The sequence below is a fragment of the Rhinolophus sinicus genome, chromosome 18 (assembly GCF_057876585.1).
Source record: "Rhinolophus sinicus isolate RSI-liver-muscle chromosome 18, RSI-T2T, whole genome shotgun sequence".
Taxonomy (NCBI): Eukaryota; Metazoa; Chordata; class Mammalia; order Chiroptera; family Rhinolophidae; genus Rhinolophus; species Rhinolophus sinicus.
The window spans coordinates 35,116,637-35,129,970 of NC_142518.1; the positions used below are offsets into that span (position 1 = coordinate 35,116,637).

Sequence of the window (13,334 nt, forward strand, 5' to 3'; positions counted from 1 at the left end):
TTTATTCCATTGATTTATTAATATATCTCTGTCTTTATGCCAATAGCACACTAATTTGATTACTGTAACTTTGAGGTAAGTTTCAAAATTGGGAAGTGTTAGTCTCCCAACTTCGTGGTTACCTTTACTGTAGTTCTTTATCTCTTCATAGGACTTTGAGTTATTGTCTAGTGTTTCATTTCAGCCTTAAAAACCTCTATAGCATGTCTTGTAGGGCAGATAGACTGCTGACAACTCCTTCAGCTTTTATTTACCTGGGAATGTCTTAGTTTCTCCTTTTTCAAGATTAGTTTTGCCAGATGTAGAATTCTTGAATAAGTTTTTTTTTCTTTCAGCAATTTAAATGTGTTATCCTATTGCTTTTTGGCCTCCATGATTTCTAATACAAAATCAGCTATTAATTTCATTGACGATCCCTTGTCTGTGGCAAATCACTTCTTTCCTGCTCTCAAGGTTCTCTTTGGCTTTCTACAGTTTGATTATGTGTCTGGGTGTGTATCTGAGTTTTTTTTTGGAGTTCCTTGAGCTTCTTGGATGTGTAGATTCATGTATTTTGTCAAATCTGGAAAGTTTTCAACCATCATTTCTTGAAATTCTCTTACTGTTCTTTTCTCCTCTTTGTTTGGGACTCCCACAGTGCTTACGTTAGTATTTTGATGGTGTCCAACAGGTCTCTTAGGATCTCTTAATTTTTCTTCATTCTGTTTTCTTCTCAGAATGGATAGTTTCATTTGACTTATCTACGAGTTTGCTGATTCTTTCTTTAGCCTGCTCAAATCTGCTATTGACACTACTAGTGAATTTTTTATTTCAGTTATACTTTTCAGCTTCAAAATTTTATTTCGGTATTATAATTTCTGTCTCTTCATTGATAATCTGTTTATTTCTCCCTTCCTCCTTTCCTCTTTCCCTTCCTCCCTTTCTTCCTTCATTTGCCTCATAATTTTTTGTTGAAAACTGGCGTTTTCAGTGTGTTTTTTAACGGCTGTACAGAGTCTCTGTAGGATGTGGTCCCTGAAGTCTGTTCCTTTAGAGTACTGCTCTGCTAGTGTTTTGACATTTTGAATATTATAATGTAGCAATTACAGAAATCAGATTCTCCTACCTCTGCATGGTATGTTGTTGCATACTGTGAGCTACAATTGTCTATTTGCTTAGTGACTTTTCTACACTACTTGTACAAAAACTATTCCTTTTCGTGTGTGGTCACTCAAGTCTCCCTTCCATTATCTGAGCAGTTAGCCAGTGATCTGATAGAGATTTTGTTAAATGTCTGGTACTTAAAAAAAGAAAGAAAAATGGGGAAAAGAACAGAAAGAAAAGGGGAGGAAAAAAAGAATTCTCCAGGTCTTTGCAGATTGCGTCTTTGTTGAGTCACTCCTACACTTAGCCATGTCATTTACAACTCTACTTGTAACCTTCACCTCCTAGCTTAGAGCTGAGCCTAAAGATCAACAAGAGGTTAAAGCTCATTTAGTCTTAGTGTTTTTCTGAACATGTGTCCTGTCCTGGATAAGCGTGTGGCTTTCTGAATTCTCCAATACACACAGGAACTTGTCAAAGCGCTTGTTCCCTCCCACCCCACCCCCACCCCCAGTCTCACTCCCCAGCTTTTCCTCCCTAGCCTTTGCATGTCTGTTGTTTGCCCCAACTGCGTATTTTGTTGTTGTTGTTATTATGGGTGTTTGTTTGTTTGTTTGTTTTTCCCCATTAGCGTAAGTTTATTTGTCTCTCAATGTTTTGGGGGAAACTCCTCCACTGAAACACTTCTGATAGAGTTCTGAGGTATATGAAACAAAGAGAAGCCCCTTCTGTCTTTTGGGGAAACTCCAGTCAGGTCAAAACAGAAAAACACAGTTCTTTGGAAACAAGATCCACTCTGCTCCCTCCAAAGCCAGGGACACTAACACTGTGAACACAGGCTGTTTTGAAGTCAACCACCACACCAGTGGTGGGGGTGGGAAATAAGGTAAGTTAAACTGCTATGAAATAAAAACTCCTACCATGTTTAAGTTGCCTTTCCTCTGGTCAAGAATTCACTTGGCTGCTATAAACTTGGACTGTCACTCAGAGTTCTGGGAAAGTTGCTTCTGACAGTTTTTACAAGGTTTTTTTTTTGGTTTTGTTTTGGTTTATGTTTTGTTTTTGTTTTGTTTGTTTGTCTTTTTGATGTTTCTGAAGAGTTCCCTGCTCTGCCATTTTTGTCAATACCACTCATGCAGTACATTTTGAAAAGCAGACTTCTTGTCTCTTTACTGATGTCCTAATTAATACTATCTCTGAGAAATGGGGGTTAGTTCACTAGAAAGAAGTGGTAATGATATCAATAACAGCTAACATTCATTACTTACCATATATTAGGTACTGTTTGAAGCAGTCATTATTCATTGATCCCCAAAACAACACAGTGATTTATTGGAGTCATTATTATCTAGTCTTGTATATAAGGAAACTGAGTCAGAATGATTTAACAACTTGTCCAGATTCACATAATGACTAGCCTGGCTCTAGAACCTAAGCTTTTAACCATGATTTAGATTGCCTTCCACAGAGGCTGTAACTGTGTAAGTTAGAAGTTGACCAAACTCGGCTCTAAAACTAGACTTGGCACAAAAATGCTGAACAACTAAATACCACTACAGCATTCTCTGTTGAACATTTCTAAAGTTTCATTTCTAAAGACACATTTTCTGTAGAATTTATAGTATGCTGATTTTGTTTTTCTTTCTACATTTCAGGTCATCAAGAAAATAACAACTTCTGTTCAGTTAACATAAATATTGGTCCAGGTGACTGTGAATGGTTTGTTGTTCCTGAAGGTTACTGGGGTGTTCTGAATGATTTCTGTGAAAAGTAGGTTTCCAAACTAAATTTTCTTTAAACATAATTATTCAAAAACAGTAATTGTAAAGGACAACTTACTAAGCTGGATGTCCTAATGCATGTAACCAGTTTTCACTTACCATTCAGCAGAAAATTCATTTAAATGATTTGGTTCCAAGCCTATTGTTTTGTGTTACTGGGAATTCTTAAAGGTGCCTTGAACCACTTCATCCAATAGTAATAGTCTTGAATTTAGAGGATAGAAAAATTGAGTGTTTATTAAGCTAATTAAACAGTTGATACATAAATACTTGTTCATGTGAAAGATCTGTATTTCAAGAAAAATTGTTTTACTATAAATGGTTTTAAAAGTGGAAGGGATTCGATAATTGAGCACCCTTATAGGTTGTTAATAACTCAAGCTGAACACAGTACTTTTTGCCATATCATCATGATATAATTTATTTTTAAAACTACTTTGGTAACTTCCTATAAAGGAATTTTATAAAATTTAATCAACTATTGCAGATTTTTTTAATAATTGAAAGAACTCACATAGTGGAAGTGCTCCATTCCTAGAATCTTAGAAATAGCCTTCAATTATTTCTTTCTTGTGCTAAAGGGTACCTTGGAATTGTTTTCATTGGTTTAAACTTAACTATTTGTCTAAATGGAAACTTACTCTCTTACTGATGTAAGAGACTTACTCTCACTGATGTAAGATGTGGAATTTTAAAGTTTCAAATGCTCTGATTAAATAACTTTAATCTGTACTTGCTTTGATGGACCAGCAGCCTGGTAGTAGCAGAGAAAGAACAGAAAATCTCCATTCTGCTACCGAAAGATTTTTATTTCTTAAACTTTGAGAGTATGTTATTGCAGCTGCATTACAGTGATACATGTTCATTATTTCTAAGTAGGGATTCCTGTCTAAATTGAGAGGTAACCTGGGAACAGAGATAATTAGAATAGGAAGATGATGTCTAAAAAGCTTGAACTTGGGAATAATAAAAATATCAAGTTAGCATGTAGGGTTAGGTAAATTTAACTAAGTCGCAGAAATAGCACTTGCTACCTCAGCATTTAAGTATAATTTTGTTTTACATAAGGATTGTTGATTTTGATATTGACTGGTATTGACGATGTCAGTAGTTTGTTTTATGGTTTTAAATAACGTCTTTCTTGAAATAACCATTCATTTGAATGGATTTAAAAGGGTGCTTCCTGTTTTGTAAGTTTAATTTTCTTTTTCTTTGTTTTTTTTAATTGGTTGATAATTTGGTCTTGCTTACTTGGTTGCTTGTTTGCCTTTTTGTTTTTCACCAATTATATGGCGGCAACACATGGGTGAAGTAGAGCTAGGATTGGTGTTTGTAGCTGTATTTTGCTTTATTGGCAAGTTTTTTCTGGACTTTATCTACTTAACCCTATCACAAACAGTAAGCCAATCCTATCCCCTTGCAATTAGGCTACCATTGGCATTGTTTGAGACTTTCAAGAGCCTTGCATTTTTTAAGGAAAAAAAAATAAGACTTAAGATTCCATCTAGATAGAGGTAGAGGTTGGTAAGCTTTTTTCATAAAGATCCAGATAATAAATGTTTTAGGCTTTGCAGGTCATACGATCTCTGTCACTACTATGTCATTGCAGCACATAAGCAGTCATATGTATAATATGTAAATGAAAGGGCATGGTTATGTTTTAATAAAAAAATTTTATTTACAAAAACAGGCAGTAGGCTGGATTTGCCAACCCTTGATCTAGACAAAAGAAAAAGATATTTAAATCAATGAAAATAATTTAAAGTTACACTTTATCATATATCCTTTAGCACAAGACACAGAAATAAAGTGAAGTTTGTTTCTTAGGTCTTAAGGAAAGGAACGTTTCCACTCTGCGAGTTCTTCCTTCCCCAAAATGTAAAATCTAAAGTAGTTAATTGATTTTTACAAAATTCTTTTATAGGAAAAGTTGTTATGTAGTCTGAAAAATACTTCATATTGTATCATGATGAAGTAGAATAAGAAGAAGCTGCATTGTAAAGTAAAACTTAGTAATATGATCTGTAGAATGTTTCCAAAGTATATCGGTGGTGGTGGTTATTATGCATGTGTATGATTGTTCATTTTCGATAAAAGTTTTTTCAACTGCCTGGTTTTAGTCAACCAGTCATCAAAATCGTACAGAGACTGACATCCTGTCCCCTTTCCTGCTTAGAATTCAGAATAGCAGTAGAGACCACCTCTGTTTCCTACTTTCCCTCAGAAATAGAAGTTCCTAGTACTTTATCTGCCATAGTTTTCGTTTTTATGGATTTAAATGACTTGATGTCAGCTCCACCTTCCATTTATCTTTTAGAGATTTCTAGGTACTCCAGGGAGAAGGGTTCAATGAATCAAAATAGTCTTTAGTGAAGTGAAATTAAAATATATATAAGCATTACTTAAAAAGTAGGTTTGGATTTCATTTGGATCTTTGAAAAATCACCCCAAGGTAATAATACTGATCTTTCAATAAGTCATCTAATACTTATTAACTGTAATAAATTTTGCTTACTTTACGTACAACAGTTCTTACTGCAGAAGCAGTTAAGTTTCAATGCAGTGAATGAGCATAATTTTAAAACTTAACATTGTCTTCTAGTTTTATAAGGAGCTTATTAAAGTACTTGATCCATTTGCGTTATTTTTTTCTTGTTTCAGAAATAATTTGAATTTCCTAATGGGTTCTTGGTGGCCCAACCTTGAAGATCTTTATGAAGCAAATGTTCCAGTGTATAGGTTTATTCAGCGACCCGGAGATTTGGTCTGGATAAATGCAGGCACTGTTCATTGGGTTCAGGCTATTGGCTGGTGCAACAACATTGCTTGGAATGTTGGTCCACTTACAGGTATTTTAAAGAATATGCTAAAAAAAAAGTTTAATTTATAAAGGATTGTATCTAATAGGTCTATTCTTTTTTTCTTGGAATATAACTCACCAAAAATTGGAAGAAGAGTGTTTCCTTGAATAAAAATGTCATTTAAAGTACAGGAAATTAAATTCAAGTTAACAAAAAGAAATTCAAGACTGTAGATCTCAGCATATAACAAATGTATGTCTTTATATACAAGGAAAATACCCTTCTATTTTTTTTTCAAAAGCAATAGACATTTATTATTCCTCACGTAATACTCCAAAATGGGTATTTGTGATCAATGGGTAGCTTTCATCCATGCAGTGATTCTGGGCCCCATGTTCCACCATCCTATAGTGCTCCATTGTAACCTGCTTTCAGCTGGCAGAAGAACAAATGAAGCAGTGGAGGGAGTGAGGAAGATATACTTTTAATAATTTTTAGAGTGCTTGGTTTTCTTTTATAAAGAAAACCCTTTATGGGAGAAAGTAAAGTGGTTGTTCATTCTTTTAAATTTTTCTTTTATCTAGTATCTCTCATGAATAGCCCTGTTATGTCAAAATCCTGCCTTGGATTATGCCTACCTTCAGGCAGTAAATACTTAAGAGAATATGACCTTTGGAGCCAGAAAGACCTGGATTAGGACCAGGGCCTGGCTCTTGCAACTTTGGGCAAGTTATATAATCTCTCTGGGCCTCAGTTTTTTCATCTGTATAATGGGGGTAATAAAATTAATACAGTGATGCTAAAGATTAAATGAGATAATGTATGAAAATAGCTCAACACAATGCCTGGCACATAGTTACAAAGCACTCTTTACTGTTATTGTTACCATAGTTATCAAAAACACAATTATTTTTATAATGTTTTAAGGTTTTCAGAATTAGTGTTGATGATGTCACCCGAGAAGGTGATAATGGTTATCTTCATATCTTTTGGTACTTTGGGTTGCTTTATAACTGTTTTTTTTTCCCTAGCCTGCCAGTATAAATTGGCAGTGGAACGGTACGAATGGAACAAATTGCAAAGTGTGAAGTCAATAGTACCCATGGTTCATCTTTCCTGGAATATGGCACGAAATATCAAGGTCTCAGATCCAAAGCTTTTTGAAATGATTAAGTAAGTGCTTTCTAAAACTGCTGTAGTCCCTCTCTTTTGGGGGAGTGTTAACTATTCAATACTTCCCCCCTACCATAGAATTCTATTGACATCAAAACAAAATGGTCCAGAAGTCTAGCAAAATGTAATACTATAATCCACATGTTAAAAGTATATTTCCCTCCCAAGTAGTCAGTACACTAGTGTATAAAGAGGAACAAAAGGCACAAATGATTTTAAACCAGTAGATTCACAAACCTGTCCTTCCCCATTATCCTCTGAATCACCTGCTTCCTAGGAGAACTTTAGTTTTAATATTGACAGACTGCCCTTAATATTGGGGGAGGGAACGACATCACTATATAATTGCCTGTACAGAGAAATTACCATTTAATATAGGGATTTGACTAAAATGTTAATTTTTTTATTGTTTTCATTAAATCATTCATCTTATAATTGTCCCTTTTCTTAGCAGCTTTAAACATGTATAATACAAGTTATTTGAATACACATATCCTAGTAAGCTTCTCATTTATTGTTACAGTTTCTATCCTAATTATTTTGTAAATCTATTTAGAAGCAACATTTTCAAATGGTGCTATATAGCAGTGTTTCCCTAAACTGTGTTTTCTACTACTACCCCTACTCCGAAAAGGTGGGGAGTTCTGGTCAAAGAAATAATGGGACATGATGAATTAGAGAAAGTTCAAGTCTTTTATTTTTATTTTTTTATTTTTTGTAAAATGTTTTAACGACTAAAGTGTTGGTGGGTTTTGTGAATGGGGGAGAAGGGTTATAATCTATTGTATTTCCCAGGGTTATAATCTATTTGTTTGACCAGTATCTTTTGAAGAATTGATCTCAAAAACTCATTTGGGAATACACTGCTTTATACTCACTGAAAAAAATAAATTTGTCTTTGTTAAAATAATACTTAAGTGTTTCTTCTGCAGCTATATTAATTTGGTCATTACATGTTGTTTTTAAAATACTGTCTTTTGAAAGTAATCCTGGCTTATTAAAATGATTTCAAACCTCAATCCAAATTTTTATCCAAACAAAAATTGTGTGGCCCAGGTAACATGCCAATGGATTATCTTATGATACAGTCCTTTATCAGTTGCACTGTTTTATCTAGTCCTGGGCAGAAGTAGTGGGAGGAGGCAAAAGGTAACAAAAACCAAACCATACCAAGTAATGTACAAATTCTTGAAAAAGTTGGGTCTTAGGTACCATACTCTATACATGTAATTGGTAGTGAGGTGTAGGGGTTGTCTATCCATTTATCCTATTATATATCAGAATGGTACTTGGCTCTGAATAGCAAGTTCAGGGTTACTTGCAGGGGGAAATTATCTAAAGTATCTAAAGATGCTTAGTAAATTGGAGCTAGGCATAAACTAGAGGCATAATTCATATCACCTGAAGGTAAAGGGATGGTACAGTAAAGAAACTATTTATCTAATAGCTGTATGGACTGAAAGTGACTCGTTACATTTTGGATAGATTAGGATTTTATAATGGGAAAGGATTTTAAAGGTCATTTAGTAAAAACACCTACTTATACAGTAATCCTTTCTGCAGCATTCATAATTTGTGGTCATCCAGGAACTTCTTGAACATTCTCATTACCTCCCTATCATTCTTGAAAGTTCTTTAAAAATTGACCTAAAATTTGCCTGTCGTTTGGTCCCAAGTCCCTAAGTATATTTGGGATTTATGTAGAATAAATCCCATTCAGCAAGTGTTTGAGAGCCAGCTCTATACCAAAAACACTGTTCTAGGCACTGATGATACACATAGTGATATGTAAGTTAAAAATCCCTGCCCTCAGCAGACTTAATCTCTAGTGGAGCAAGACAGAGAGACCTCCAGACAGATAAATAAATTACTGATGAGTAAAATAAATAAGATAAAATAGTTAATATATGGATTGGGGGTGGGATGGGAGTGCTGCTTTTTGTAAAGTGGTCAGGGAAGTTGTCTTAAAAAATGAGTTTTGTGCTTAGACCTTAATAATGAGATGGAGTCAGCCATGCAAAGATCTAGGAGTAGAACGTTTCAGGCCCAGGGAACAAGACTCAATTGGGAGCAACTTTGGTATGTTTATAGGACAAAAAGGCCATTGTGACCATAGCGGAGTGAGAGAAAGAAAGGGGTGGTAAATAAGCTCAGTGAGGTAAACAAGAACCAGATTGGACATGGACTTTTAGGACATGGAAAGAAGTTTATATATTAGTTCTGGATGTACCATTAGAGGATTTTAAGCAGATGGGGGATAGGTTCTAATTTTAACTTTAAGAAAGTGAATCTGGTTGCTTTGTAGAGAATGGATTCCAAGGAGCAAGGTTAGAAGCAGAAGTGTGTGTGGGGGGGGGGGGGGGGGGTGCATTTAGGCGGCAGTTGTTAACTGGACAGATGAACCTGGACAGACATTTACCCATGGGGGTGGAGAGAGGGATTAAATTTAGGGACTGGTGGAGCTAAAGCTCAAAGGACTTGTTCATAAATTGGGTGGTGTAAGTGGGAAAAAGGAGTCAAGGAAACTTCATTGTTGTAGTCTGTTCTTCCTACCTGGTCTTAATTAAGTTAAACATCTCTTACCTCTGTCATCATCTTTTTCATCCATTCTACCCATCCTTCCAATTTGTTATTGTCCCTCTTAACAGTTGACACGTTGAGCATTGACACTTGCATCATATTTGTTATAAAATTGTCTTATATTGAAATTGAATACATACATTTGGGTGTTTTTTCACTTAAAATTACTGGTGATACTATTGTTCCTAATGCCTTCCTTATATATATTTTTTAACCTAAATGCACTTAAATGCTTATCTTACTCTATTTTTACCCTTCATTACAAAATGTCCCATCATTTGAATCTTGATTGTATTCCTTACTATATTAGCAATTCTGCCCCCAGCCTGAGCCGTCTTGAGATGTGATTAGTGAACTCTTTTTGCCATCACACAATTGAAAATGTTAAGCATAAATCCAGGCCTCTCAGCCTTTCCTTGCTTTATTATAAGCTTTTTGTAAAAAAAATACATTCATTCATTTATTGCTAAAAATGTACTTTTCACCAGTCAGTAATGCCCCACGCTCTGGGCTAGGCACTGAGAAGTATTGTGTGTGTTAGTGAGTGAGATATATCTAATATAGGTCCTGTTTTCAAGTAAAACTTTGTGCATGAAGGTTGAAGATGTGGAGGTAGAGTGAGGAGAGAGGAATAGCACTTAAAATCAGCTTAAGACCAAACTCTTACACTATGAGAAAGATTCTTCAGTTCATCCATAAAATAATAGTATACATAACATACCATGTCTCCTTCAGTCCAACATAATCACATTTTCCTCCAGTGAGGGAATAAATCCCTTTTATTCAGTTGAGCATCGGGCAAAAATAAAACAGTTGGCTTATATGTAGAGGCCCTGTTGTACTGTTCAAATCATCTCAGCATGGTAAGCTATTTACCCTGCAAGAGGATCAGAGGAACTCAGACCGCCTAGAGAAATGGCAAATGCATACTCACGCCACTCATCTTTTCTTCCTGCTTTCACTCTCTCCCCACCACCTACTTGCTTTGCCCTCCTTCCTAAATTCCTCCCATACCATTTATTTGCATGAGCTTAAGTGTGTATGTGACACAATTCTGCCATATCTATGTTGATGACAGTTGGTGGTGCCTTCTGGCTTGGGCACAATGTGTGATGAGTAGTAGAATAAGATAAGTTGTAAAAGTTCTTAGTGGCAGATCATGCACTGAATGCCAAACTTAAGGCTATTCTGTTGGAGAGTTTTGGTGGGTTTTTAACTAATATCTAATTTGAGTTTCATAAAGATCTAGTTTCTAGCAGTTAGATAAATAGAATAAGCTTCCAGATGACAAGAGAGAGGAGTGAATCAAAGATACTTTGGGTTTTCAAGTCTGGGTTCTAGATGGTTTAGTAATACTGGTTAATAAATTGAGCTTGGTACTTAGCCAAGCACTGAGCAGAATGCTTCCCAGATTGTATTTCCTTTATACCTCACAGCATCCCCAAGGTCACCCACTTGGTTAGAGCCAGGATTTAAGCCCATGTCTGCCTTACATAAAAGCCACTTGTGTGTATCTATGCCACAGGACTTCATTTTGGGACAGTGAGAAGTTTGAAGAGCTGGTAAAATAGTTGGATAGAGCTGTTTAGCACAGGTTGTAGGAAATAAAACAAAACTCCAGAGAGCAAAGTCAGAGCTGACTTACTAGGGAGTCTTCTAGTTACCTATTGGTTTGTGATTGCCTTGAGAGGAAGAAGAGTTGGGGACAGTACTTGGAGAATATTTAAGAAAAACAAATAGGTGAATTAGATAAAGGTCAGGAGAGAACATGGAGGAGAATAGAGAAGGAAGGGTTTTGTTTTTTTTCACAAGCTCAGCTGTAAAATTGTATCCACATCATTGCTTTGATCCTCAAATCTAGTATCCTGCCAGCAAAGGAAGTGGTACTGGTTTGTTCTGGCTTGTGAGCTGTACCAGTTCTTAAGAAACGGTTCTCCTTTGCCATTCCTTCCCTCTGCTTTCAGTCATTGTCTTCATCTCTTGGTCACTCCACCATCCATGACGGTGTGGCTTTCTACCTTCAATATGTCCCTGTCACTTCTCTTGCTGAGGTCACCAGCGGCCAACTATTCTAAACATACTAAGGCACAAATGTAAACTTTCTTTAAAATCCCCATTTGTGCCTCAAATCTGACCCCCACTTACCTTGTCAGCCATGTCTCCCAATGCTGCCTTTGGATGTGTACTTGAACTTTCTGTTTGTTTTTACCACTCTATTTGGTATTTTAAACCATCTTTAGTATGAACTGCACTTTTTTATACCTCCTCTTTTTTTCCCCTCTGAATTATGTTTCAGTAAAGCATTAGTTCAGTGTACATTGAGCATATCAATTGTAGGTTATTTTAAAAGAAAAAATATCAGCTAAATGTAAGAAGTGGAATAGAGAAGATGTGCAAAGATAGTCCTCTTCCTTAACTTTCTCCCTGAATTATTATTTTTAGTTCATAAATACTGTGAATCTACAATGTGTAGTTTTTCAGGTCTTTATAGTTAAATGGTAAGTCTGCTCAGTTAAAAAGAATGTAAGCAAAATTTACCCATTTCGTATTTGTTTATTATTTATTGTGAAATAAGTTGGTGCTCCGGGTGTTATGCTACGTGATAAAGGTACATTGATTAAATGGGGAAATAGTCAAAACACTAAAATACATGATCTTTGCTCTAATGATGGAAAATGTAAACACACACACACACACACACACAAAATTCAGCGGAGCACAGAGAAAGACACTTCTGAGAGGGGAACATTCAGGAAAGATTTCACAGAAGTAGTACTACAGCTGCATGGTCCCTTGTCCTAAACCCCTTTAGGCCAAATCTGTTTCGGTATTCAGAATTCTTTGGATTTAGTAAGTAATACAGTGCATTTATATTTTACCCTCTTAGCAGGGAGTGTGCCAGTATCCTGGAATCAAATTCATTAATATTTCTGCAGTAAAGCATACATTTACTCTGATGAGCTAAGTGAAAACTATAAAAAGCCCCAGGCCAAGTTTCAGTACCAATCAGTTTGTGCAAAATTTATGAAAAACCTTTGGGATTATAATATGTATAATATGTATTTATACTAAGTGATTTAATAATGGGAAATGGTGTTATCTCCTATTGTCACCTACTATCCTTATCATTTTGAGAATGAATTACCAGTAGTTACTTAAACAAGTCAATATCACTTTTTTTCTTTGTATTTTCAAGTTCAAGTCTTTTAGAGCCCTGCAATTCTATAACGTGCTTTATCTAAGTCATTTAGTAAATCTCTTTCAATTTTTATATCCTAGCTATTTTACTAAAATACACTAATTTCCATACTCTACTTCACATTCTTCCAAATACCTCCTACATTATCATGAGTCAAAAGACTATTCATTATCTTGATTATTTCTTTCATTTCATAATGCAGTGAACTTGAGTTGAAAAGTTCACAGCCTAATTCCTTAGGAAAATTTTAGTGAAAGCTCAGTGCATAATTTTTCTTTTGATTTATTTTTACTGTTTAAATGAACATAAACTTTTTCTACATACCACATATATTGCAAGCAAACTTAGTTTCTCCTTCTTTAGAACTTTTAAGTATCTCAAGTTTAAGCCCCACTTGTTAGCTATTGAGTTTTCTAAACCATTAGCTTTAGAGTAGAGCAGTGCCCACACAAAGAAATGAATTAAGGAAAACTATAAACCTAAAGCTACTGATCTCTTCCTTTAATTCATTGAACTATGACAATTTTTCCATGTTAATATATCTTATTCTCCTTTAAAATGTATAAAATTTGCATATAATGCATTGCCACATGCTCCCCCAAAGTTGTTTATACTTTTTTCTTCAACTTTTATTTTTGAAATTTTTTTTACTCTATAAAAGTTGAAAGAATAATACAATGAATACTTATATAACCTCATCTGGATTCATCAGATAAG

The 13,334-nt window shown here is 35.1% G+C and overlaps 1 protein-coding gene across 12 annotated transcripts in view; it reads left to right on the forward strand.

Moving 5' to 3' along the window:
* KDM6A (lysine demethylase 6A) overlaps window positions 1–13,334 on the forward strand; it is a 198,304-nt gene that overhangs the window by 171,889 nt on the left and 13,081 nt on the right. For 10 of the 12 annotated variants that reach the window (XM_019717929.3, XM_019717926.3, XM_019717933.3 and 7 more), the window contains 3 exons: window positions 2,739–2,853; window positions 5,526–5,713; window positions 6,697–6,838. In XM_019717929.3, the coding sequence (XP_019573488.3) occupies window positions 2,739–2,853; window positions 5,526–5,713; window positions 6,697–6,838 (445 nt within the window). Of the gene's footprint in view, window positions 1–2,738; window positions 2,854–5,525; window positions 5,714–6,696; window positions 6,843–13,334 lie in introns of those variants that run through there. The other 2 variants (XM_088794906.1, XR_012493466.2) reach the window with 2 other exon arrangements.